The sequence below is a fragment of the Erithacus rubecula genome, assembly GCF_903797595.1.
Source record: "Erithacus rubecula genome assembly, chromosome: 13".
Taxonomy (NCBI): Eukaryota; Metazoa; Chordata; class Aves; order Passeriformes; family Muscicapidae; genus Erithacus; species Erithacus rubecula.
Genome location: NC_136665.1, coordinates 4,407,460 through 4,434,917, shown reverse-complemented (window position 1 = coordinate 4,434,917; position 27,458 = coordinate 4,407,460). Strand labels below are relative to the sequence as shown.

General features: G+C 41.0%; 1 protein-coding gene across 3 annotated transcripts in view; it reads right to left on the bottom strand.

Annotated features, from left to right (window-relative positions):
- DCAF1 (DDB1 and CUL4 associated factor 1) overlaps positions 1 to 27,458 on the bottom strand; it is a 48,136-nt gene that overhangs the window by 11,668 nt on the left and 9,010 nt on the right. For all 3 annotated transcript variants that reach the window (XM_079317251.1, XM_079317250.1, XM_079317252.1), the window contains exons 3-22: positions 25,923 to 25,999; positions 25,599 to 25,672; positions 24,562 to 24,675; positions 22,677 to 22,814; positions 21,353 to 21,856; positions 20,073 to 20,174; positions 18,732 to 18,890; positions 17,278 to 17,457; positions 15,873 to 16,082; positions 14,546 to 14,715; positions 13,265 to 13,389; positions 10,918 to 12,178; positions 9,842 to 10,040; positions 9,098 to 9,180; positions 8,246 to 8,330; positions 6,774 to 7,007; positions 6,135 to 6,228; positions 5,595 to 5,699; positions 4,806 to 4,879; positions 3,779 to 3,883 (exon numbers count right to left, since the gene is read on the bottom strand). In XM_079317251.1, coding sequence (XP_079173377.1) covers positions 3,779 to 3,883; positions 4,806 to 4,879; positions 5,595 to 5,699; positions 6,135 to 6,228; positions 6,774 to 7,007; positions 8,246 to 8,330; positions 9,098 to 9,180; positions 9,842 to 10,040; positions 10,918 to 12,178; positions 13,265 to 13,389; positions 14,546 to 14,715; positions 15,873 to 16,082; positions 17,278 to 17,457; positions 18,732 to 18,890; positions 20,073 to 20,174; positions 21,353 to 21,856; positions 22,677 to 22,814; positions 24,562 to 24,675; positions 25,599 to 25,672; positions 25,923 to 25,999 — 4,093 coding nt within the window. The remainder of the gene's footprint in view (positions 1 to 3,778; positions 3,884 to 4,805; positions 4,880 to 5,594; positions 5,700 to 6,134; positions 6,229 to 6,773; positions 7,008 to 8,245; positions 8,331 to 9,097; positions 9,181 to 9,841; positions 10,041 to 10,917; positions 12,179 to 13,264; positions 13,390 to 14,545; positions 14,716 to 15,872; positions 16,083 to 17,277; positions 17,458 to 18,731; positions 18,891 to 20,072; positions 20,175 to 21,352; positions 21,857 to 22,676; positions 22,815 to 24,561; positions 24,676 to 25,598; positions 25,673 to 25,922; positions 26,000 to 27,458) is intronic.

Sequence of the window (27,458 nt, the reverse complement as noted above, 5' to 3'; positions counted from 1 at the left end):
ATGTGCTGCTGAAGCCATAAATCTCTCTGAACATGACAATAACTGAGGACACTACTTGAGCCTTACAGATGCAACATCACCCACACGTACCACAGAGAGAAAAACAGGCCTTAAACAACTAATATGGAAAGAAAAGCTGAAACAGGGAAGTAAAAATGCACAGACTGAAAATCCTAAAACCCACTCAGATCACCTCATCCAGACTTCAGTTTCACAGTCTTGAGTCTACTCTGTTCCCTTGGTTTCAGCTTTTCTGAGCACATAATATTTCTGAAGTCTCCTTTTCTAGCCCATGGCAGCTGCCATGTGCCATTTCCTCTGAAATTCCTCATCTGCCTCACTACAGAATTAAAAGCAGATTAAAAAGTGAAACAGGGGATACTAATCAGCCAAGAAAGAGAAATAAGTAAGAAAAAAGCAAGCTAACAACCAAAAGATGATCCAAGATCTGTACCAGTAGCTCACACTTTTGTTTTCACTCAATCTAATTGAAGGAGTTAGAACAGCAGCAAATACAGCAGGAAAAAGAGGAAGAGATTTTGCAGCCAGACTGAAAAATAGGAAACCCTTACCTATTTCCCTGTATCGTGAACACAGTTTTGCAAATACTTGTGAGTAAGACTGCTGGTTATTGATGGGCACATTTGGATACTCATCCAGTAGTGAAATAATTCACAAAATTCACGGAAGTTCAAGGCAGGAACACTGGTATTTTTGGAGTAAAACACCCAACCAAACAGTCTGCAAACAGACTCTTATTAAACATGTTACATCTTCACCTTCTCTCAGTGCATAGTAAGTACAGACCAGAGCACCAAAATTCATTGGCATTTCTGTTTAACAAGGCTTGATAACTCTGGATTACTGGCCATAGCCAGGGAAAGGCAACCTCCCAGGGATCTCACTGGAAAGGCTGGTACAGCAGCAGGGAAGAACCAGGCAACACTGGTGCTGTCCCTGAGCACTTCAAACAAACCCACAAACACTGCAGCAGCCCCATGCTCAGGTCACTGTGTCAGCCCCATCATTTCATCTGAGGGCAATTGATGTAGCAGATCAGATGATCTTACAAGGTTAGTTTGAGATAGGAGGAATAACATAGTTGTTTTGTTTCTTAAATTACAAAAGGAACTGAAAGATATCTCTAGACCAAACAGCCCTGCTAGATTCATTTTACAGACTGTCAGTCCTTGCTTTTTGAAAAAGCTGTCACAGAGCCATCAGCTGACATTTGTCAGAATTGACATCGTGAGGCATCAAAATTTAAGGTTAAAAGAAGTCAGACAGATATTTCTCCCCATATTTCTTCTCTCTAGGCACAAATTTTAAAGCAATTTCATTGTGCATCACATGACTTCTGAGCAAGGCTTGCCTATCAGCCACCCTTCTTTTTGAGTACTCATTGCTTTCTGTACAGGCAAAAAAATGTATTCCTGGACCCATGTAGGTCAGATATAAAAATCCAAATATATATTGAGTCAAGGTGTGAAGAGGTAGGGGTCCAACAGATTAGTTTCTGCCTCGTAAACCTTGACCAAAAAGATACCAGATTCATGTTGATTCATATGCATTTCCCTCCACCACCACTTTCATGAAAGATTAGAAAGCATCCTCTTTAAGCCAGAAGGGGCTTTAGAGTATCTGTGAGAAGTTCCAACAAGTTTGAAATGTTATACCATTTTTTTAAAAGCTAAATCACAGAAATTAACTAGGCAAATACTTAACACCTACATATGTGTGAGGATATGCACACAAACAAAAATCCTTCTATCTGGGAACCTCTCAACAGACAAGTGTACCAAAGAGATTCTGTCTTTATTCAGGAAAACCTCTATACATTCTAGCCCAATACTAGATGTCTCTACAGAGGCAAAAAACTGTATTTTGTAAACCAAAAGGCAAAAACAAACCTAAAGAAAAAGCACAGAACAGCTGCAGGACAAAGAACAAGGGGTTTAGTTCATTTTTTACCAGATATAGGTACATTGAATTGAATTTGGGTTCATGAGTGTTGTTTGTATTTAAACCAAATATCTCTTACTAAAGAAATTTAGTTCTAACCACCCCTAAAAGTTGCTGCCTAGGAAACATGTACAAATCCCAGAAATAGAGACCAAAAAAGCAACAGTTATGCAATACCAACTAATCACTCTTAGCTTGCAAATCAAACCAGGAGCAGCTTTATCTGAACACTTCATCAGCTTCATAGAAAGGCTTTCAGCACTTGTAGATTCTGAGTGGGGCCACCTCTATTTTTAAGACAGAAAGTGTCCCCAGTCACATCTGATGGGTGGCAGATCCCTTATCTCTGCTGGGTACCTGGTGTTACAGCCTGGAACCACTTACTGCCTTGCACAAACACAGATCTCCCTTAAGTCAACACTTACCAGTGATTTTGCAAAGCAGTGCCCTGACAGCTGCTAGTTAATCATTATACAATACAAAACCCATTTCTGCTACAAACTATTTTTTGAGATTTTATAAAGAAAATATGAATACTAAAATATAGTGAAAGTGAAAAAAAACCAGTGGAAATGGAGATAGAAATAATAAATAATGCCAAGGCTAGCAAGGGATGACTGGGATGTAAAAAGGAAGGAGGGAACAATAACCTCTCCACCTTCTTCATTGCTACCCAAGAAACACTTCTAATCTATCCAATCTAGAGATAGAAGCAGTGACCAGTGATTACAAAAAATGTCACAACTTCAACTGCAACCCTGTAGCACGCTCAGCTGGCCAGGAAAGCACACTTCACACTAAACCAGAACTACTGCTTCATATTCAGAACCACAGGGAAATTGTAGTAACAACAACTCACTGTAAAGAAAGTTACTCCTTCCTGAGACCTGCTCTCCAGTCTTCTGAACTAGAAAGTACAAGTTTTAACCTAGCAACAGGAAGATTCAGAGACAGAAAGGGGAGCACAAATCCAGCTTTCCACATAGTCTGGCAAACAAACCCAAAGTATTACAAGTATTACCTTCTGGTATTCTTTGGATAAAGGTGAAGACAGCTTTTTTCACAGGAGATATAAATGTATAACTTACTAGAATGCAGACACAGAAGAGCAAATAATGCATTTTAAATCTTTAGGGAATTGAAGGTTTTTGCCTGTCCAAAAAAACCTCCAAAACACCTGACACCCACAAAGTTACAAATTGATTCTGAGGACTTTAATTCTCACTTTACTGTAGTAAGCATTCTGTGTATTCTACTAGGTGCATCTTGAGAGGGGCACTTACTGCAGTTCTGAGCTCTGTCAAGTTGCCAGAGATCAAACAGCTGATCAGAGAAGGAAAACTAACACATCCCAGTACAAACCTACAGTCCTCTTCAAAATTCTTTAAACCTTTTGCTGTGTAGAAGTACTGTGCAGTTTCACTGTATTAGTCACAGGCTGTATCTTTCAGAAATCAGTGATAAATTATGTCTAAATATGAGAATTGGAATTGAAAAAAGAAAAGTCTCAAGCACAACTGTCTATATTGAAGGTTGAAATACTCAAGAAAAAGCAGAACAAAAAGCAAAGCTTCTGATCAAGACTGAATACTTACACAAATTAATAAATAAAGTGCAAATGATGGCGTTAGTTTAGAGTGCACTGTTACTGTTCACACTGGTTCTGCACAGATATTCTTGGTTTACACTGACAAAGTGATCTATTTCACATCAGGTGAGGCCAAATGAGGCCTCTGTACTTCCTGGGCAAAAAGTAAATATATGCTGAGGGCTAACAGCTACTCTTGAACACCCAGATCAATGCCATGCTTCTCACCTGATCCTCCTCTTCATCCTCCTCATCTTCTGCCAGCCGCTGCCGGCCCACCTCATAGAGCCTGCACACCGTGTCCATGTTCATGGCATCCATGCTGCCCTGGTTCTGCAGGGGAGATACCCACACCAAAGTCAGCCCCAGGAACTGAGCTCAGCAATATTCAATGCTACATCTGATCTCAATCACAGCAACATTTCCAAAACCCTTTCCTCCCATTTACCAGCAGCACTACAATTAGCATTAAAAATGAGTCTCTTTGGTTTCAAGACCTGTGATATTCCCTGAAGCAACATTTCCAATGACTCCTATTAAAGAAAATTTTATTTGTCTTGTTGTCATTGCCATCTCCAACTTCAGTAGTTGAACATGAAATTCACCCTGCTACAAATTCTTGACTAGCTTTTGTGGTCTGTAGGGATCAGTGGTCCACAGAGTATAAAGCTGTCAAGATTTTACATTACTCACTACATGTGCATAATCAGGCTTCAAGAAATTGGGTTTTGACAATATATTATGGAGCAAAGAACTGCATCCCTAACAAACCAAAAGTTTAGCTCAGTATTTTTTGCTTCAAGTCCTTAGCTTCTGGGATTTTGCTAGGAAAACAAGTGTAAAAGGAACAGTAAGACTGATTCACAGAAAAGCTCAGTGGGAAGGCCCCCAAAGATTACATTTCCCTGTTATTTGGTACAGTGCACATTTTAATTTGCAGTAATAGGAAATTATTGCCATAAATAAAAAACCCCACATTTTTCTTTATGCTCATGAAAAGGAAAATCTCTGTAAATTTAAAATTGGGAAGAGTTTGAAGAAGAGAAGGAAAAGTGTTTGGAAATTTAAGGAATAAGAGGCAGCAAAACAAGACTGTAGGGGGCGCAGAATAAAAAATGAACAGCATCCTTAGCACCAGCAAAACACCACTACTGCTTAGGACATGAATTTAACAGCAGGAACCCCAAGAAAGAAACAACAAGCAGGACATTCAAACCACATCTACAGAGACCAGGGTTCATTTTAGCTGCTTTACCTCAATGACAGCCAGATAGCAGTCCTTGCTGTCTGTGCACAAGTCAAAGATATTCCGCTTTACATCTATGGTAGCTGGAAAACATCACAGAACAAACTCAGTGGTTAACTGCAGGTTACCTGATGCTCACTGAAAAAGAAGCATCTAGAAGCAAATAATATAGTCTTGGAACAAGAAAAAACAGCTGAAGTGAGTGAAATGAATGTTTGTAAGCAATTCAACCTGTAATAAAGAACATAAATGTTGGAGACCATTGTAAAAAACAGCCATGTAAGCTCTTAACCAGCTCTGCACGGTGCCTCCTCCCTTCATAATACATTTATTGGTTTCCCTAAGCACAGGAAACAAGAGATCATCCTTCAGAATAGGTGGCAACAAAGGGACTCAGTTGTGACCTATGCCTCCCTTCAACAGCAAAAGCCACATTTGTTTATGTCCACAGCAGCAATTAGCTTAGCTCCATGAGCTAAAAAAAGAGCCCCGTGTGAAATGAGAGCAATGACATCCCAGCCAAGTGACCTACTGTCTCAGATTATGCCTTACTTGGAAAGAAGGGAGGAAATAAAGCCAGAACTGCTGAACAGGAGCAAGTAAGGCAGTCACATACTGAATGGGATGTGATACTTTAAACCATGACCATGTTAAACCCAACTCCTGTCCTTCCTCCAGAACAGGATTTAGCAATTTGTTTTCTCATACATGCAAAGAGAGAAGTGAATGTTACTAAGCAAACTTTCAAAAAAACTTCAAAGCTCCAAATAAAGCTCTTGGCTCCTGTCTTACTCTTACCTATAGGTTTATAATCGGTTGCATTAAATGTCCTGAAAGAAGAGCCAAAGGGACTTCTCATTCTCTCCTCTAGAAGGTCATCCTCATCATCTGCTTGCAACATAGCTGAAACAAGGAAAGATTATTCCATAAATCTGCCATTAATGAACGTCAGATCAAATGAGACTGACATGAATTTTCTTTAATAGCTTGGCAGGACCCATTTAATATCTACTCTTCCAGAGATGCCTTTATTGATACTACAGATCATCGAAATTTAATCCAGAAGACAAAATTAATTTCTCAAGCACCACTGGATCTGCCATTATACAATAGGTTGCTTTTTAAGCTCACTAATTAGTTGTGATATTGCTGATGTTACAGAAAACTGTCTTTGTCAGCAATACATTGTAGCATGAACATACTGGAAAAAATCCAGTTCACACATGCCAGTAAGGCCTGGAGTTACACAGTCTCTGAGGTTTCCCATTGCACTGAACAAGCATCTACTCATCTCACAAGAGGTGATTCAGGAGAGTGATGTAAGGGGAGAAGTCCTACCTCCATACATCACTGTGCCTGTATAGTTGAAGACCACACGACACTGATCCAGTGCAGGTACTGTGTGTAACAAATGGAAAGTTCGGAGGTCCCACTGAAAAAACACAGGCTAAGGAGCAACAAACAACTGAAAAAAAGTCTACTTCCTTTTCAATGAAAGAGCTGGCTAACTGCATGCAAGGAACTTCATTGTGTCTGTCTTGCAAACAGACAAGACATTCCTCTGAGGGAAGCAGAAGTGGACACAGGCACTACAATTCCATTCCACACATTCAAATTGAGAAAGCTCTTACTCAAAATGCCATTCCCAGTCATGAGAGGTGACTGCATTACCTTCAAGGCTGATCTTGTTAAGACATGGGAAGAGAGCTGAGGTGCTACAGTGTATCAGAGAAGAAAACCTCTCTTGGTCTTTTCTGTATTAATTATTTTCCCTAGACTGCATCAGAGGCAGAATCTAGATTTAAATTAGCTACCTAACAGTTCCTATTCTTCCTCGATTCACAGATAGAAACTCCTGTTACCACACATAACATGTAGCACAAAAGAACATTAATACAACTCTGCAAACAGCTACTGGTTCATCCCTACCAATTCTTGATGTCCCAGTACCAGTTATCACAGTGGCCCAAAGGATACAATTTCAGTGTTGACTATGACCTCCAGCCCATTGGGATGGAAAACACCACTGATAGTCATGTTGAATTTGTCAAACTTGTGGATGGCTTGTGCTGATCTGACATCCCAGAGGACACCATCATTTAATACAAGGTCATCAGTGGGGTTAAAGGTGGCACAGTTCTTCTTGTAGTTGTTGGCAAGATCTGGGTTAAACAGAGTCAATAGCTTGTTGCCAGTCTGAATATCATAGATCTTTTAGATTAAAAAGAAAAAGAAAGATTAGTCACAATTTGTAATATACCTGTGCCTAAAATCCCATTTCCCTTCCTAGACTACTTACAGAATCACCCCATTTCCCCATCACACTTTTCCATTTCATGTGACAGCATTCCATAAATAACCCTTCCTACCAGCCCTTTAATAGTTTTTCACAGTTGAAACAAGCCTCACAACAAGTTTCGGCCACTGCTTGGCTTACTGCAGGTTCACTGACACATTTCACTACAATCAGGATGAGTTCCAAATAAAATAGCCCCACTACAAAGTGTGGACTGGAAAGCTGCAATCACAAGGTACCACTTAGCCAGAAACTATTTCAGAAATGGACTGCTTTCAGAGCAGATGGTATTTACAAACATTAAAACTCCAAAGCAGCCAGAAACTATGAAAAATTAGTTGAAATTCCTGGCATTTACACAGAAAGGCAAATTTGAGCTTTGGCATAAGAAACTTTTGGAATAAGAAGGTTTATACTTTACACTAGTACAAAGGGTTTACAATTATCTCTTCATATAAATCTGATCTGTAACATCCTTCAGAGCCTAGCTCTTGTTCAAACTTAGAGGAAAATATTCTCTAGAACTGGAAAACAGATCTGTTTACCAGATAAATACAATACACAAACTTCCACTTAATCCAAGTTAAAAACTGGGAAGCAATGGAGAGTTTACTTAAACAAATCTGAGTAACATGTGAAATTACAAATTTGAATAAGTTACATTTCATGGAAAATTTTTATGCAAATTCTCTTTTAAGAAAGACAGGGCCTATAACAAATGCAAATTAGCACTGCAAAGCAGCAGAAGCTCTCTGAAGCCTTGTCTGTCCAATTTGCAGGAATTCATGCAAAGTACCACAAGAATACTCTCTGAAGACACAGTGGTAAAGTTAAATTACCCAAAACTAAGCTGCAAATTTGAGGGGAAGGAGAGCATTTCTAATAGGTCATTTCCCACAGCTGTTGACTGATCTACTGGTTGTATGATCTCTTTCAAACAAATAAAACAAAGCAGAATCCAAAATTGCCCAGAGGCAACACATCCACACTGCTTGTGATGGTAAAGTTTTTACCCTCAGGAACAGGGAAAACTTACTTGACACTTTCAAACCTTTTCTCTGAAGCTCATTAGTTACACAGAGTATCAAAGCACTCACATCAATTAATAGACATCCTATAGTTATACTTCTCCATGAGCTTCCCTGGTACTTACATGTGCAATGTCTCCCTTTGTGCCAATGACCCTGTCCTGAGAGTGCTTGCTGAACTCCACATAGTGGTCATCAGGGAAGGAATGCCTGCAGATGCAGTCAGTAAAGAAGTCAAGGAATTGCAGATTCTACCCCACCCAAACAACCCCAACAGTTTCAGCACAGGTTTCAACAATGGACAAAAGATGCAGAAAATCCTCTCCTTTACCACTGACCACATCATACTGGAGTAGCAAATTCAAACCTGCCATAAATTATAACACTTTGCAGAAGTCAGCAATGGATGGCATTGTAAACACTGAACCACGTGCAGCTTGAGGGAGTTAAACCTTTCCTCTGAAGAAAAGCCACCAGCTGACCCCACACAGGTCACACCAAAACAGCTGTTTTATAACTAAAGTAGACAACAATCAAATCTTTTAAAAATAAGAGTTTTCCACCCACTTTTTTATGGGAAGGAAGAACTGTAAATACTGTAACAGATTTTAAAGAGTTTGCAATCCAGGTCTGACAATTTCACCATGTAAACCACCATGCCAGTTGAATTCTGAGCTGGCTACAGAAAGATTGCAAAGGTAATTTACAAACATGAGAATATAAACACAAACATGTTTCTTTGCCTTCAGGAGTAACAGTGACTTTAGTGATCTATCTTGCATGAAACAGGACTTCAGGTAAAACTTAATTAGAATTTGCTCTGTACCAAATAAAATAGGGTAATTACCAACATAAGAAAGGGATCACATTTTTCACGAGATATTTTGAGATCTGTCCTATTCCATTTTAGAGTTTATTCCTGTATCACATGTTTTTTCCAACTGCAGCACATCCCAGAGCTGAATCAGTGTACTTACTTCATATCAAAGACAGACTTCATTCCCCACAATGCAGACAGAGGTTGGCTCCATGTAGCAGATGTCAGCAATAACGACCCATCCTGGATTTCCAGATTGGAGTTGAGGAAAGGAAAAGAACATCAGGGAAAACAGAGGTTATCATTTTATCTGTGCACTTTTAACTTACAAGATCAGTTTAGAAACGGTACAGAAGACTTTGGTACAGAAGACTAATACTACTCCTATAGGGATAATATCCAGGTATCTAATACTATGTATAACAAAAACCTGGATAGACAAACTTTACAGGTAACAACAGGAACAATCTGTGATGTTAACAGCAGATAAAATCAGGGAAATCCATGGCTGAATTCTGATACCCTATGAGGGGAGTCCATTCTGCTTATAAATCTTTTCTTTCTTCCTAGAACCATCCTCTGAAAGGTTTCTTTCTCCAGCAAAGATACATAAACTCTGATATCTTGTATCAGACATAAAAAAATGTGCAATAGCCACTTCTAAACACATATATTAATTTCTTAAGAAGGCACACAGCCACTGTGTATCTCCTTTATTATCTTGGGAAGAAAAAATCCTAATTGTAGAAATCACAAAATGCAAGTATTATAAGTACTCCAATCACAGGCACTGCAGGCCAGTCAACAGGTACATTTCAGATGTACACATCCAGATGGGCCCAAAGCAGCCACAGCTCAGGCAGTGAGAACTGCTAAAAACCAGAACAGGTCTGTGATTCCTTACCCTGGATGGCTCAAGGTGCGTGATGGCAGAGTTATGGCAGTTGTAACTGGCCTCTTCCTGTCCACTGAACACATTATAGAGCTTCAACTGCCCCGTGCAAGTACCCAGCATTAAGAATCGTTCTCTTGCAGAAAATGCACAACAGGTAAAGCCACTCTCATCCTCATTTGCTTCCCTGAACACAGAAATTGGACGGAACCTAGAGAAGGCAAAAACACATGGCTAACTAGAAGCAAAACTGAAATGCTGTGTGACGATATTAAATCCAGCCCTTAAAGATTAACAGGTACAAGTTTTAGCTTTCTTCTAGAGTAAGCCAAGTGCCAGTTTGAAGATTAGTGCTCGAGTATTACAACAGTGTTTGTAATCTCTCAGGGTTTGCTGATCACTACGTGGTACTTCTGTTAAAGCACATCATTAAGCTGAAGCACTTGGACTCCATCTTCAAAGCTGGATTGATGGAAAACTTGTAATGTTACCTGGGTAAGTACAGAGAGCTAGCAAAAAAATTCCTAACAGTTCTGAAATACTCAGCATAAGATGTCCCATGAGCCAGACAACATCCTGGCATTGTAATTTCCCACAGTGACAGTGCTTTCACTGTGAAGATGCTTTCAGGAATGTGTCACCTTTATTATCATAGACTTTACATCACCTTCCAGTTTAACCTCAGCAAAGGCCACATAAAAAGGTGGTGCCAATGATTCAGTTGCAAGAAAAAAAATATAAATTTCACTGTCCTGCATCTGTCAGCCAACAATCCTCGAGGCTCTGTTACATACTCAAAATTGGTGCTACATACTCACCTTCCAAAGGAGGACAAAGAGCTATCAGCGTCAGTAGTCAATGCTGCTACTTAAAATAAAGTGTGCCTTATGTACTAAGGGTCAGCACTAAGGACAAGACAAACAGAACAACTACTAAAATGCCTTTCAAGGCTCTCTCATTGTCACTGTGAACGAAAATTCTTTTGTCTCCAAGGACACTCCAGTGTGGGACTGCACAGCCTGAATCCAGGTAAGGCTTTTTGGCACAGGAGACATCCTGAGAGGGATCATAACAGTTTTCTTCCTTACCTGCTAAATATAAGGTGTCTATCAAAGCAGCCACCATCCACCCCTCCGTACTTCGGAAAGGCCGCCCTGCGGGTCAGCCGTGAGGTAAAGTTAGTGGGCGCCTGGCGCCTCTGTTTTGGCTCAGGACACTGGTGGGGAGTAAAGAGAGAGAAAGGGGGACAGGTGGCAACAGGGTTCTTGCAGCGGGCATGCTGCTCCCTAAGGTACTCTGTGATTATACTGTCCAGCGTGGGTGGGGAAGGAAGGTGTCTGTCCAGCTGCTTTTTGATAGCTGGGCTCTGGCTGTAGGCGCCATGGTCCGATTTTTGTCGCAATACTCTGATTTTCCTGCCATTGCAGGGAGACGGCCTCTCCCTGACAAAGCTAATCCTGCCAATCAGAGGAGAGTTGCTGGAGTAAGAAGGGCCTGGAAGGGCAGGTGGACCTTGGGATGCAGACGGCCTTGCCTGAGCGTGGACAGAGGTGGCAGTGGAACCTACAGCAGTGTGGCTACTCAAACGGGCCGAGATGCCGTTAGCTATGCGAGGAGTGCGAGGCAGAGTCACCGGAGAGGCAGCGGCCGCAACGGGGGTGAAGGCAGAAGAGTGAGACGCTGCAGTCATGGGCAGGTCAGCCTCTTTCGTAAGGACAGACGCCGTTTCCCCAAGGCCCTTAGAGATGAGATGGTTCCGAATCAGCAGCAGCAGCTCCTTCTCAGGAAAGGTGATCCTGGACTGGGCCACCACATCCGCCTTCTGCAGCCGCGCCAGCGAGACGTCGGTGCCGATGAGCAGCGGCTTCCCCGACACGCGCTCGATCAGCTCGGCTGCGTACTTGCAGAACTTCACGTGCTCGCTGCGCTTGTCCTGCAGCACCGGCTCCTTCATCAGCTGCTGGATCTGACAGCTGCTGAACAGGGGCAGCTTGCTGATGATCTGCCGGACGGTGCTGCTGCGCGACAGCCCCACCAGCGCTTTGCAGGCCAGTGCCCGGATCTGATCGGCGTCAGTGATCGGCATCTTCACGGACAGCAGCGACAGCAGCACCTTGATGCCATTGTTGGACTGCACCACATTCCACATCTTGGCCAATGTGTGCTCACTGCTCTTGGGAGCCTGAGGGAGCTTTCGACGAGGAGTTCCAGAGATGAATTTCCCGATGCTGGAGATCCGGTTATCTGGGCCACACACACAGTTGATGATGATCTGAAGGGCTGATTTCTGAATCTCGGCATCATGGATGAAAAACTCACCCTCAGCAACTCCAAGGATGATACTAATACCTAGTGAGGGAAAGAAGTAGTTTCTTTAGTATTCTAAAATGTATTTCACACAAGTTGATCAGAGAAGTAAGGGAGTCTTCCAACACATTTGGAGAAAATAGGAACTTCCCTTAATTCTAGAAATTCCTGAAGTTCTGCTAACAAGCCTAAGACACTCTTCAACTTCCCTAGCAAAATGTTTTCCTGCACTGCTGATCCTCCACCTCATCAGTAGGTAATGCCACACAATCTCTTGGACATAGTGATCAAGCACAGTCCAGAAATAAAAATTTCTAAGGTGTCTGGACAGAGCAAGATGCATAGACGTGCTCTGATTCTTATTGCATAGAGCAACTCTCTTGTATAAACACTAACAAAGCAAACACTGAGGAAGGAAGGGGACCAAGTCACTGAGGACAAAATAATCATATTGCAACTTCCAAAAGGAATCAGGCAAAAAGGAAACTTTAGGGTAACTTTTTTCCCCGTAGGATTCCTGTTAGTTTCATATTTGCTTCAGAATATCAAAACCCCCACAGAACTGGTGTTTGCCTAGTGACTTTTTGTGCAAAAGAAACTGTCTTTTGCCTATATCTAGTATTCTGCCTGGCTTTTATTTTTAATTTCTTAAAAAGAAAACCAAGGCTCCAGTTAAAGCAGAAGCCTTGGATCTGATCCAGGCACATCTCACACATTTACATGCTGAACCTGGAGGCAACCAGTTAGAGCATAACTCATGCAGCAATAATTGCTCCTCACCCTTATTCTCAGATGCCATATCCTCAGGAGACCTAAATTTCTTAGAAACTGAGGAAACCTAATAGTCCCATTACAAAAGTATATTTGCCTCCACCTGTACTGAACGAGCTCTTAAAAGCAAGTGCAAGAAAAAGACTTGCCTCTAAATTGGTAACCCAAGCACAGTGCTAATCATGACAATTTTAACCACAGTGCACTCTCCCATTTATTTGCATCCTTGACAGTAACTCTGAGTACATTAATTATTTTAACCCTTGTGTCACTGTAAGTCAGGAACAGGCAGTCAAAATAATTGCAGCAGAAGACAACTGATAAATATGTAAGTCATTTGGACTGTATTCATCTTACCCACAGTGGAAACAGTAGATCCAGCTTCATCTAACACATCCACAGGTTCTGCCAGTTGCAACTGGATTTTAGGAACTACAGTCAGGATGGCCAGTACATCCAAAGCGTATCGTACTGTGTCATTCCTGGAAGACAGCAACAGAGGAACTTCTTAGAATTGCATGTACAGAGTTGTTTCAGTAACATAAAATAGTATTCAATCTACTCCAAGAAATGGAAGTAAATCAGTCACATTTGTTGCATTTGATGACACTTTTGATTTTAGAATGAAAAGGGCTGGTCTCCATAGAAGGCAGTGCTCAACACACACCACTGTCTGCAGTCTGCCAACATTTATCTCACATGGCTCACAGGCTCCTAAAAGCATAGCAATTTTGTATTTATAAAAATAAGAATGTTAGGACTTACTTAGGAAAGCATTCTAAATTAAGCTTCTAAATCTAATCTAACTCTACATCATAGCTAGGAAACACTGCTGTCCAAAATACTCTGTCACCAATTAACTAGGAAGAAAGTTCTTCTGAAGTCAAGGGAAACTGTTTAGCAGCAAACCAGACAACTCCGGTAGTCAAAATAACACCAACTTAGGCACCAGTTTAAAAAACACGCAGGTGTGTGGAAGGTGAAAAGGGATGCTCAGCAAGAGGTGAGAGAGAAGAAGAATGCAAAAAAAAGAAGACCTATAACCTGTGTGGAAAGGTAGGAGTTAATCCAGGTAGCAATTAGGAAACAGCTGCAGGAGGAAAGAAACAGGAGAACACAAACTACCCAGGAGAGTGCAACCTGAGAGTGGGAGGGAGGCAGGGAACTGCAGAAGCAAAACAGATTTCAAAGGCTTTCTGTTAAAGTTAGGCAAGGAGCTCCTGTAGGCAGCAGAAATAAGGAGGAGGGAGCACTGGTTCACCTCATTCCAGGATTAAAATAGGTCGTGATTTCATCCTCTCCTTGGAGCATTTTCTAGCCTCTCTCAACAACAAAAAAAATTGAGACAGATATAAAGAGCCACAGAATTGTGATGAAGCTTTTATGAGAAATCAGTGTCATAGTAATCAAAGGCCTGGGGCATTTTGGCTTTTCAGAAATTTCTTGACATTTCTCTCTTTACCTTCAAGTTTTAGTCCTGCTTTTCCCAGACTTAGCTTTGATAAGTACTGTGTGACCACAGCACAGGCCCTAATAGCACATGTCTCTTAAAACTGTCAGGGTAGAAAATCTGGAAATGTAATGCCTTGCCCAAGAGTCACAAGTGCTGCACTCAGAGCACTACAGCAAACAGCTCACCTTGCATAGTATGTCTTCCAGTTGCAGGCAATGGAAATGAGCTGAAGCATGAGCTGGACACAAGACAACTTGAGAAAAACCTCTGCTGGGTCCCAGTAAAGCTGTGCTGGACCATACTCAATCAGGAACTCCATCATCTCCACAATCTGCTCATGAGTATAGGAGCAGGCCTGCAGGGAAGGGACACCATTAGATCCACAAGGGTTACAAACTTGCACATCAAATCCTCCACTGCTGGGATTTAAATGAAAACTGAATCTATAAGATTAGACTACCACTGTGTCTTACAGAATAAGTATTTACTTTCTGGTTTATTCCCCAGTTATAGTCACTATAATAAACAATAATAAGCTTAAGGAAAATATCCTTTAGGTTTCTTTACAGTCTTAAAAAGCTAAGGCCAGTTAAAGATGAAAAGTTCCATTAAATTAAAATTCTACTCTGCTTGTAAACTACTAATCTAATAGTTACTACACCGTCATTCTATATACATTTATGCTAAAATATTTAAAAGGTTGCTAAAAATATTCAATTACAGTTTCTAAGTTTTGACTACAAAACATACTGAACACAAAAACTCCTAGCAAGTTTGCCTTTCAATATTTTTAATTACATGAAAAAGCAACACTTTATATACATTTCTTTAGTTACTAAAAGTAAGTGATTTCTGCAGAAACTCCCTTATATTTTCTTATTTCAGTTCCTCCAGATAATCAACATAAATTAAATGGGAAATCACAGGTGAATGCACTGTCTCAAAATCAGCAGCCATAAAATCCATTTTAAAAAACTCCAACAAAGAAACAAACAAACCAACAAAACCAGCTTTGCAGGGAGGAATCAGGGGAAAAAAATCATGGCCAAAACTACCTGGGTCTCACAGGTAATTTCTAAAAAACAGTAATTTCCAAAAGACATTTCATTTACCATTATCAAATAAAACTTATTTCTGAGTTGTACAGAATTATGTATGTGTATATTTCTACACACATACAGATTTTGTCCTTTCAGAGATTCACAGCACAGAAAACCCCACAAGTATCAAAAACAACCTGTCTTCGAGTTTTTGAGAGATAGAAAGGGTACCAGCACAAGAGCAGGAGCCTTAATCAAATGTAATTCAGACAAACCTCAAGGGCTCCTCTGTATTTTCCTATTAAAGTGCCATTCCACACATTCAGATACCAGATACCAAAAAGTATAAATAAAACAACTGCAGCCTGCCTAGTCATTGCACTGGCTTTGAAGGGTATCTACATATGTCTGCAGCTTGAACTCAATTGAGAAATGCACCAACCCCACGAAAAGCTTGCACTGTGCTCCTCACCTTGTAGGGGGGCTGGGGATGGACCAGGATGCCGCCCTCAGTGCGCTGCAGCGACTGCTTCACCTGCTCCAGTTTGATGGCAAGGTGAGCCTCGAAGTACCGGCGCAGGGCCATGCACGTGTGCTTCCCCGTCTGGCGACTGGCAAAGATCTCATCATCACTCAGCAGGGCTCCTTGGTCTTCCAGGTTTAAGATCTCCAGAGTGCTTATCTTCAGAAAGAAGTTGGGTGTGAGGAAAAAAAAAGTTTCATCAACTCAGTCTTCAGGAAAAAAAGCATCTACAACTCTCAGCTACTCTTGTTCCCTGCCCAAACATGCTTCCTTTTGCTGTACAGAAGCACACAGAGAACTGACAAGGGCTGTCTAAACAGAAAAGGGTCTCTGCGTGGGTTAACAGCCTAAATTGAACCATGCCCTCTCCTTCACTATCTATGAAGACAGAAATCACAGAATCACAGAATGAACTAGGTTGGAAAAGACCTTTGATATCATCAAGTCCAACCTATGACCTAACAACCCCTCATCAACTAAACCATGGAACAGAGTGCCACATCCAGTCTTCTTTTAAAGATGCCCAGGGATGGTGACTCCACAACCTTCCCGGGCAGACAATTCCAGTGCCCACTCTTTCAAAAATGTTTGTTCCAACATCCAACCTAAACGTCCCTTGGCACAGCTTAAGGCTGTGTCCTCTCATTCTGTCAGTCACTGCCTGGGAAATGAGACTGACCCCCACCTGATCATAACTATCTTTCAGGTAGTTATAGAGGATGATAACATCACCTCTGAGCCTCCTTTTTTCCAGGCTAAAGAAGTCATTTCAGTGTAGGTCTGGAGGCAGTACTGTGCTGAGTACTATTAGGCATAATACGGCACAATGCAGTGAGCTTGCACCCTGCAGCACTGATGTCCCTGAGTTAGACACAGCCAGAGCTGCAGGAGTGCACAGCAACACCCTGCAGGACATTGCAGCTTTTCTACATGAACAGTGTCTTAAACTTGTGCCCATGGTTCCTGCAGTGCACACACACACCAAATCCTCTCCTGGAACAAAACTGCATTCATCCACATCCAACAGGGTGCACATCCATGTGGGGTGGCAAGAAAGATCTGGACTATCACTAAGCCACCACTGTTTGAATCAGTATTGCTTAATCCAGGAGTTGTACCAAAAAGCTCCCAAAGGGTAGAAAGTCTCTAGACAATAATCATAATAATAAAAATATAATAATAAAGATAAAAGGATGCATGTAAGTATTGCTTAGAAAACTCAACCCACCTCTCCTCTTAGGAATTGAGGAGGAAAAGCCCCAAGCAAAACCCAACAAAAGAACAAAACTCTCCACAGTTGCACTTACAGGGTGCCACTAAACCCCTGTTCCCTAGTTAAAGCCACAGCCCTTACCAGGTTAACCAGACGTCGCAGCCCATCGTGCCTGTCAAAGAGCTCCAGGACAGCACGGAAGGAGAAGCAGATGGAGAAGAACATGGTGGCATGGCAGCAGCCTGAGGCGTGGGAGCACTCCATCAGCCACAAGGTGTAGTTCACTACATCTGAAAGCACATTATGGGGGTGCATGCACACCTAGAAAGCAAAAGAACATTCTTGAGGAGGACTTCAAACAGATTGCTTAAGAGATTTGGAACCAAGGAGAATGATGACTCTTTGAAAAGCAGAGGACAAGTATCAGTTATTCCCAGCTTGACTTGGGACATTTGAGACGAAAATAAATAAAACATCACAAAATAAAAAGTCCCATTTCCATACCAGTAAAAAAAGCTGCTGTTAGTCTAGCAACGAGTATGATCTGGCAATGTAGGACTAGAAACTGGCCCATTCCCAGAGCAAAGCACAATGAATACAGCAGCCTCAGTGGAGTATAGCTACAGAAATATACAGATAATATTCTCCATACCACTTCCACATATCCAAAGATATCATCACTAGAGGCAGACAAGTTTCCACTGAAGAAACACAAATTCTGTTTAGTGTAACCAAGTACCATATGCTATGTTGAGGTACCAGCAAACTGGCAGCACTGAAGCCTAGAGGAATTGTAAGGATAGTCAAATGCATGTCTAAAGCCTGACTTTTAACTGGAAACAGACAACTGAGCTGGTCTTTTCCTGTTCTCAGTCCATGCCTCTCAGATGTGCAGACAATGTGCTCAGAACTACACTTCTCCAACTGTCCGTTCACCTCTACTGAGGAAGAACTGGGAACCCTCTGTCAGGGTCAGTGACAAGAGGAACTGAAGAGCTGTGTGCCAAGTCAGCAGACTTTTCCATCTCTTCTCTGCTGGTGTAGGATGCACTCAAAGAACACAGTGCTACCAGCTTCAGACCTGAGGTCTGGCATGGACTACTTAACAAAAGACTGTACTCTGAAGCTGGCTTCCTCTGAAATCCAAAATGTACCACAGACATCAGCTCTACCTGGTATCTGAACACATTGGGGATAACATCTGGAACCATGCATGGAGAAAAACAATCTCAGGTGTAGTAGTCCATTGGAACAGATAGGAAAAAAAAGGCAAACGAGAATGAAGGTGGTTTTTGTTGGGACTTTGAGGGAAAGAGGGAAGAATAGAATGAAAAGGGTGATTACACTGCTGACAAGGTCTTCAGTTAAATCCCTAGGAACTGAAATCCAAACCCTTGAAACAAAACACTCATTAATATACACACCTTGAAACAATACAAATTATTCATATGCCTTTTAATGCCCCTGCATATATCAATCATCCATATAAATTTACTTTTAATCTTAAAGAGATGTTTATTCACTGTCAGAACACAGGTAGAAACACTGAGAAATGATAGAAATCACTGCAGTTACAGTAGAAGAACAGCTCTTACCCTCTCCATAGCATCTTGATTGTACGACAAATAATACAAACACATGGACACTCCTGTTGCTGCCATGGAAGGACGAGGAATCTCCAGCAACTTTTGCACTCCTCCATGAGCAACAAACTCCGTAGCAAACTTGTTGTGCAGCAGCAATGATGCCAAATGCTAAGGAATCATAAAAGCAGATTAGGCTAGGATTCTTCAAACTTGTCATCAATTCCATCCCAATACCATAGAAAAACTGATGGCAGAAAAAGTAACTGCCTGTCCTTTGTGCACCTCACTTCCTCCTCCCATTACTTGTAATTCAGAATGTAGTATTTATCTCAATAACAAAACTAAAAGAGGCATTATCATTTTTTTCTACATATCTTGCAAAAGAAATACAAGAAAAGCAGAGCCGCCTTAAGGTCTTTCTATTCTCTTCAGATTCACTCACTTTCAATTATCACAACTAATGATTTAAATTTCCATTCATGTTTTGATTATGACGTATTGCTGACATGGACTTTTACAAAATGAGGTGCAAAGGCAATTAAATGGAAGCTTGCAGCTGCACTGAAATGTACTGCACACTGCTTTTCTGTATTACCTACACCTTAAGAGGAAAACTAAGAACCACTGTAAACCCTACTGTACTCCCAACTGTAGTTACCTACAGCTACTGTAGGAACACCACTCCTTCAAAATAAATTCTCAGACAAATGACAAAGATACAGAGAGAAAGACTCTGGGTATCAGAGAGAAGTTACTGTGAAAGAGGGAAAGAATGCACAGAAAAGTTTTTAACTTGTGCTGCTGCACTGCAGGTTTGGTTTGAGTAAGGTTACTTTGTGTGGCTTTTTACCTTGGGGAGGTAACCTTAAAGACTACTCACACAAAACCCAGTATTTCAATCACTGAGCTCAGAGATGTCATGCTGGGGCTTCTGGGAGCAAGATGCTTATGCTCCTTACCCTTCACAAGTGTCACTTGAGATGGTAGGCAGTGGAATAACTCAGAAATGCCATCTAAGGGCAGCAGGAACACAATCATTTGACAGAACGAGGAACTTTTATCATCTTCAAACAGGTAGATGAAAGGTGAACTTAGTTACCCTTCCTGCACAATTAACATCTTTTTATTCCCTCCTTCCTTTCCTGTTTTTTTTTTCATTTTAAGAGCTTGACACTTAAAAAACCAAAACTGCAATGCATTCAAGTTGAGTGAAAGCCACTTCCAATCCCACGGAATGCTGCAAACATCAGCCTAAAGAAGATGAGCACTTGCCTTTGACACATAGTAAGCATATATTCCATGTTTTTACAATGTTTACAGTATACTTTATGTATTATGAAAGCAATTTACCTTAAGGGCTTCAAAAGTGAGCAGCACATCGTTGGTTCGCTTCAAATCAATGTAGTACATCATCAGCTCCCTTGATCCCAGTTGCATAAAGATGGGTAGCAGCTGAGGAAAATAAAAATGGGACACCAGCTGAATGTTTCATGAGAATTACAAGGTCTCTTTTGGTTTATACTCTCTCAAACCCCCAATTTTCCCCTATTAGCAGATACCTGTTATGAGAGGTCAGAGGTAACCAGCTCCATCCATAGGAAGCAATAAAGGTTAACAGACCTCTTGTAATACATCTGCAGACTGCAGCAAGGTGCATGGCAGCTGCCACATGGAAATCTTAAGACTCTCCTCCAAGTGCGGCTATGGAAGTCCACACAGATACCCTGGAGAGAGGCTCCACCTTCCATCTGTGCAAAGACAACTACCCAACAACTGAACAGAAAAAACAGGAGAGCAGGGCAACAACCAAAACCCTTTGCATCATTCTTTGTAACACCTTTATGCTGGTAATTCCTATTTTTGTAGCCTATTATTGCTGGCATATGAAGCAATCCAGTCTGCATGCAGGGTGTTAGGGGTAATGGTTCCTCTGGCTCTCACAGAAACAAGGCACACATGTGCATACATATGACATCTACCACAAAGCAAAACTGTGTTGCTTTGTTCTGTTAGATTAAGGAAAACCACCAAAAAAAAAAAAAAAAAAAAAAAAAAGGAAAAACAAAGGGAAAAAAAAGAAGCATGGAAACACACCTTGGTAAATCTGACCTGACACAGCCACATTATTTTGCCCATTTAAGTAATATCAGTTTTCAAAAGCATCTGCATAACATGGGCCCTGCCACTTCTCTTCAGATCTACTACAGAGGCTACACAAACCACTTTATTTAGTATTTCAAGTTGACTATTTCCTCAGACTTTTACTTGCAGGAATCTATGAAATCCCCCATAGGAAACAGGAAAAATGGCTGCATTTCAAACAAAGCTTCATGGAAGCAAGCACCAAATTTAGTAGGAACATGGGACAAAATCCCCAGGGCCATGCTCCAACTACCACATCACACATCTGCTAGGTTCAGGTTTGAGTATTACTCACCAAGTAATATTCAAACTAATGACTTCATCAATTTAGAAGTCATCAACAACACAGGAAAAGTTACCAATCTTAATCATGACAGGAAACATCAGAGAGTGATACGACAGCTCTGCCAATTTTCCCCCACAATTCCACTTGGCTTTGTACAGAGAATTAGAGCACAGAGTGCTTACTCCCACCTTCACATGCTCACCTCTTGGTACTCCCCCAAGGGAGTTAGGTACTGAAGGATCAGCCTCTGCTCTATGGCAGGAGTCAAGGGGTAAAGTGTGTAATTAGTGCCAATCACCCACGGGGACATTTCTGACCAGCTGCTGTTGGACAGTTCAACAAATATCCGCTCTGGTTCAGAGGTGGAGAAGCCCAGCTTTTGCTTGGCCTTCCGGAAGCCATCTCTTTCATGCTGTTTCCCTGATTTGCTCTTCCTCAGCCCCCCATCATCTAGCTTTGCAGCAGAGTTTACTCTGCTACTGGTCTTATGACTTGAATCAAGATGAAAGGAGATCTCCATATCACCAGAAACTTCCTCTTGCTCTCCATCTACTGTCATCTCCCCATAATCCATATCCACAGCCTCTTCATCGAGGGGCAGCAGAGGATCCGATGGCACTTTCCGAGGACTGGGCCGCTTGTTTTCCTGTTTTGTGGTCATTTCAGTGACCTGCAACTCTCGCAGTCGACGAAGCACCAGAGCCACCTGTTTCAGAAAAGCAGCATTCATGAGAACACACTCCTTGCTTTGATGGTGAACTCACCTCTGCCATATTGTTATCGTCATATAATCCCTCCACAGTACACAGTGCTGAGTATGTTGTGGTGTACATTTGACCAGAGAAATAACAACTTCAAAGGGAGTGAGAGAACTCAAATCCATTTTGCTAGGTTACTTTCATTCTAAAATATCAGCATGATGTCTTCTGCATGAGAAGGAAATGTCTGGAAAGCCATTAGGAACAGAGCAGATGAGCTATACTGCTGCTAACAGAACCACATACCAGCTTGCAGCACCCTTCCACCATCTCTGCCCACCCTGAAATAAAGGCAACGCTCCCTTTGGAAGCAGCAGCTTTGGTAAACTGCAGTTCCACAAAACCGAAGGTCTTGTTTTTAATGTTTAGAAGAGAAGTCATCCCCATTTCAGCACAGCTAACTCCATGTTGACTCACCCTTCATTTTAAAACCTCTGTCTGGTGGACAAATAACAATGTGTAATAGTTACAGATGCAGACCTTCTGAAAATCCTTCTTTAAGGAAAGTTTGAATATGACCCTCACTAAAAAGTAAAGTATTTGACTTCTTAGGTTTCCATTGGCATTTTGAATACAACTGCTGCTAACAGAATAATCAGGCTGCATGCTCCAATTCAGTCAGGAAAAGATGGAAACCATGACTCTTCAGATAGTATTACAACCACTGTAAGACTCATATATTAACCCATGAATGTGAGCTCCCCATAAATAAAAATTATAAAGAGGTAACTGTACTCCACAAAGGGACAGTGATTGAGAGATCATTACCAATTGTGAGTTCTCATCCCTGTAATTTGCAGCAATGTCCTGGTTTTCCATAGCTCCTCCCAACAGTCCTGTTGCATATGTCCTTAGTGGCTGATCAGCCTCTCGTGCCCACTTGAAGAGATTTTCCACTATGCCCTCCTAGAAGGGAGAAAACAAGAAACCAGTTCTAACAGTTACATTTCATCTTGAACTTCTCAGCACCTGTGAAATCACCTGTTGGGAATAATTCTCTCTTATCTCTAATAATGACCAGGCTGGATTTCCTATCAAGCATGTAATGAATAAAAATAACTGGAACCAAAAGAGAAAAGCAGGCAAGAGAGAGAGAGAGAAGCAGGGAAGAGAGAAAGGGAGAAATCTAAAAACTTTAGGCTGCATGAAACTATACCCAGGCATCTGATGTTTGGATTTGCACACCTGCAAAAAGTGGCCAGTCAAGGTACTTCCTAGGAAGCAGCAAAACACTACAGATATGAATTAGCCCAAACAAACAAGGCCATAGTACCAGTCAGTTTCACTAATAAAAATATCTAGCAATTTAGCAAATTTCAAAGAATCTGTGTTGAACTTGTATCAAATAAAATGAAATTGGGTTAAATTTAAAACAGACAATTAAAAAGACAATGTTTAGAATGAAAGATTAATTTGTTCCCTCTAAATTGCCACTGGATTTGGAAACATCAACAACGAATCATCATGACAGAAATATTGCACATAATTTGAATTACAGGTACAATACAATAAAAGATCAGTGAAAAGTAATAACAAAGAGACATTTTAATGGGAACTCTCAGCTTACAGATTTTCAGAGTTGCCTGTTATATATTTAAAGACAATTGCATTACTATTTCACTGGTCTTATGTAATAAAAAAAAAATTCTAACTGATGAGCTGTGAAATCCATTGGTCGCTAGAGGGCGTCTTTGCGACGAGAACAACATCCTCTTCCCAAAGCCTTCTACCTATAGGAGCACTAAGTGCTCTAGACATTCTCAAGTCAAAAGGAAAATAGTCCCTAGGTACAAAACTTAATATAATTTCAGTTTATAGAGAGCTTTGGTCCCTGGAAATAGCTATATTCTTCTCAAATGGGGAACTATTGTTGTGGTTTTAAATTGCTTTTTGATCAAGGCTTCCCAGCCCAAGCTTTTGGACAGATCACAAAGAGCTCAAATTAAATTAAATGTTTCATAAAGGAAGCACATTATTCTTTTCTTTTATCATGCTTTAGAATTCATATACATATTTCCAGTAGTAGAGAAATTAATTTAGAGCTTTTGTATAAAGCATTACCTCATTTCAAAACTTCAGAAAAACATTAATTCTTACAGATGAGAAAACAGTGGCTTGAGTGAAATTCACCTTCTCCTCACTTTGCACTCTATGTGCATTCCTTCAGAACAACTTGTTTGTCAATATGCAGAAGTCTGATTCAGCTGTCCATCACAGTTCCAGATAATCCTCACAAAGCTTGTGGATTTTAGACTGCTTAGTTAAAGTATGACTTGCTTATCACTTAGCTCTAGGAAAGCAATCGCTGTGCCAGAGCTGAGGATTATGAGTAAGTCCTCCATGTTCTATACAGCCTGCTCCATTCACAGGCCTATAAACTAACAATTCCAATTATAACAATTCTCAAAACATTACACTAAGTTCCAGCTCCTCTGTCTGAATCAGTCACATCACACTTTAAAAAGCTATGAAATACCCAAGATTTTATTAACTGAACAAGCCAAGAGCAAAAAGCCACAAACTATTACTAAGACTGAACAGATTGACTCTCAGACACAAGATTTCAATATGGCTTTTTACTGGTTTCTCCTTTGGGAAGTCTTGTTGGCAAAATAAAGCAAGCTTAAAACCCGAGCTTTAGTGCAGGTTTTACCTTTTCCTGAAAGACAACAGCTGTTTCCAGTCCTGGCATGATGTCCAGCAGAAGTCTGCAGGCAGCAGTGTTTAGTGGAGGTTCTCTGCTTGTCATCACATAAGCATTCACTAGCTGGAGAAGATCAGGAACAGCACTGGTTTGAAATTCAACCCTCACCAAACCCAGAGCAGTGAAAGCCTTACAGCTCCCACAGCAGCAAAACAATAAAGTAAGGAAGGCCAGTCTAAGCCCTGGATTTCAACATGACCAGCCTTCAGCCTGCTCCCTCAGTGCCTTAGAAGTTGAAATTACTTCTCAGAGAAGCAGAGAGCCACTGATCTGCTGTTCACTATCTTGAACTGATTTGTAAAGACAAGTGCCTTGAAAAACTAACTGTGCAAACATGAAATGATAACTAAAAAAAAATTAATATAAGAAATTGCACATTTTTAATTGCACTTGTATTTGCTTATCATGTGCAGTTTAAAACAGAGAGACATGCAAGCAATCTGTCAGAATCCTTCCAGCGATGTGCACTGATACAGGTGCTTGCAGGGATGCAAAGGTAACAAAATTCTAACCACTAAGTCATGTTAGAGATTAGCAATGCAAGTGGAAAGGCAGACTCTTGGCTCCTGATTCTCTGCCTGAGTGTTCTAGAGCTGACATGCTCTTCTGCTCCTGCAGGCAGCCCAGCAGTTTCAAGCACTCAGAAACAAGGCACTGGAATTAGTGGTATTCATTTCCATTAAAAATGAAATGATCTTTTTGGACTCGCATTTGAGAGGCTCCATTTTCTTTAAAGAGAACAATAAACTTGAAAAATAACTAATTCAGTTGTTGCTACAGACATTCATAAACTCCCCTTTGAGTCACTTTAACAGTGGCAAACAAGCTGCTCTTAAACCCATCTTAAAAACCAGTGTTACAGAAAAGAGAATCCTGACACCACAAAATAAATATTAAATAAGTACCAAGGTCAACCAGCATAAAGAAAATAAAAGCAAAAAGGTGGTGTGAGGAATTGACAGAGAAAGTTCTCTGAGCAAACCTACCGCATTCATGAAATCATCATTCTTGAAGAGTATCCTCAGTAAGTGACCAAGCATGCACTCAGGGTCTGCCCGACCTGTGGGACAAACAGGAAAACACTCATCTTCCTACCCAAGATGACAACATTAATATTTGACTGCCACCTTCAAACCAACTGTGGGATACTCAAGTGTCAGCATGACAGAGAACTTCCAGTCTAAAAGCAGCATCAGACCTTGATCAGCAGTTGGCACATTCAGGCTAAAAGCTGTTTACTTTTGAATATGAGCTACTGGATAAGCACTGGGACACAGCTGGGGCTGCCAAAGTCACTCAGGACAGCTCACCTGGGTGTCGGTCATCAAACGGGTCTGGGTCCCCTTTGCGGTACTCTTCAGTCTCCTTCTCAATCAGCTCGGACATTCTGCAGCAGGAACAACACAAAGTGAGCAGAATTCACACTCCTGGAGCACAGCTCCTCACATTCACACATCTGTCAGAGCACTCCAAACCAGCCCATCAGCTTTCACCCAGTGTCACCAGAGAATTTCTGACTGAGAGAAAACTAACTCATTTCATTTTTATCTCCAAAACGCACTGAACCCATAGGAACACCCCAGAGATGCATACACATGCCACTCTGAAGGGCCAACACCTTTTATTTACTGAGGTTGGACTCCCTGTGGTGTTCTACAACACAGAGTGTAGAGAAGCAGAGTAAAAGAAGGGCTTGAGCAGTACTTCTCACCACCACAGTGTCTTGCTTTCACAGCACAGCAAGTCCTGTACAGGTGACTTAGTCCTTCTCCCTGCTCAGTCTGTGCAAGGGCAGCTGTTCAAACTGTCTGCAGTTTTTTGTTATTTTGCACATTAAATTTCAATTGTGGTGTAGAATTAAATATAAATATTTAATAAATATTAAATACTTTTATTAAGTGCTGTGTAATCTCTATTCAGTTATCAACTTTTTACCATGTGTCAACTACCACCACGGATAAGACAAGGAGAAACTCAGGCAGCTTCCTGTTCATAGACCTTCAAAACAGAATAAATGCTCCTCTGTATCAGAAATGCAAAATTGAATTGCTTTGGAGCTATGCTTTCCCCTAAACTGAGAAGCAGCCTCAGCAGACGAGAAATCCTATGCTCTAATTTGTTTAGAATGAGCAGCAAGAGAAATAATTACTATTTTTATTTACACAAAATCAAGAAAAATTTTTTCATGGTCAAGCAATAAATAATTCCATAGTCATTCACTGTCCTTCTCCATGTAGTATTACAGCAGAAATATATGCAGTTTGAGGTGAAATAAAGAGCACTCGATTCAACTGAAAAAGCATTAGGAAATTAAATCCCATTTTCTTGGTATAAAATGTGATTCCTTCCCCTCTACAGAGGTCCAGAGAGGGAGGCAGCATCTATGTGCAGCACAGCATTTTAAAACAAGGTCTTAATACCTCAGAGTAGTTATCTAAGCAGAGTTTATCACAGGAGAGGGAAAACTGCTGGAAGGCTGCAGTAATCCCTGGAAAAATATTTGTCTTTCACAGAGGATTCCCCTTATAGAACAATGCTGACTTCTACTCCGTTCCTGTTACTTTCCAGAAAATATCCAGTGCTCCCAGGCATGACTAGAGGCAAAAATGTACTTAGTTCTGCCTCTGGAGCTACACTGTCTTGCCAATGACAGAGGATGACTCCTGCCAGATTATAGGAACTGCAAATTAGCTCATTGGGAATGAGCAGGGAACCTTCTTGCTTGCCTTTGATCTGACAATTATCTTTCAACAAACTGTTGATCCTGTGGGTTTCCAATATTTACTTTTATAAGCCTGATTGTGAAGGGATGCAAATTGTGTCCCTTGTTAATAATAGGTGGCACA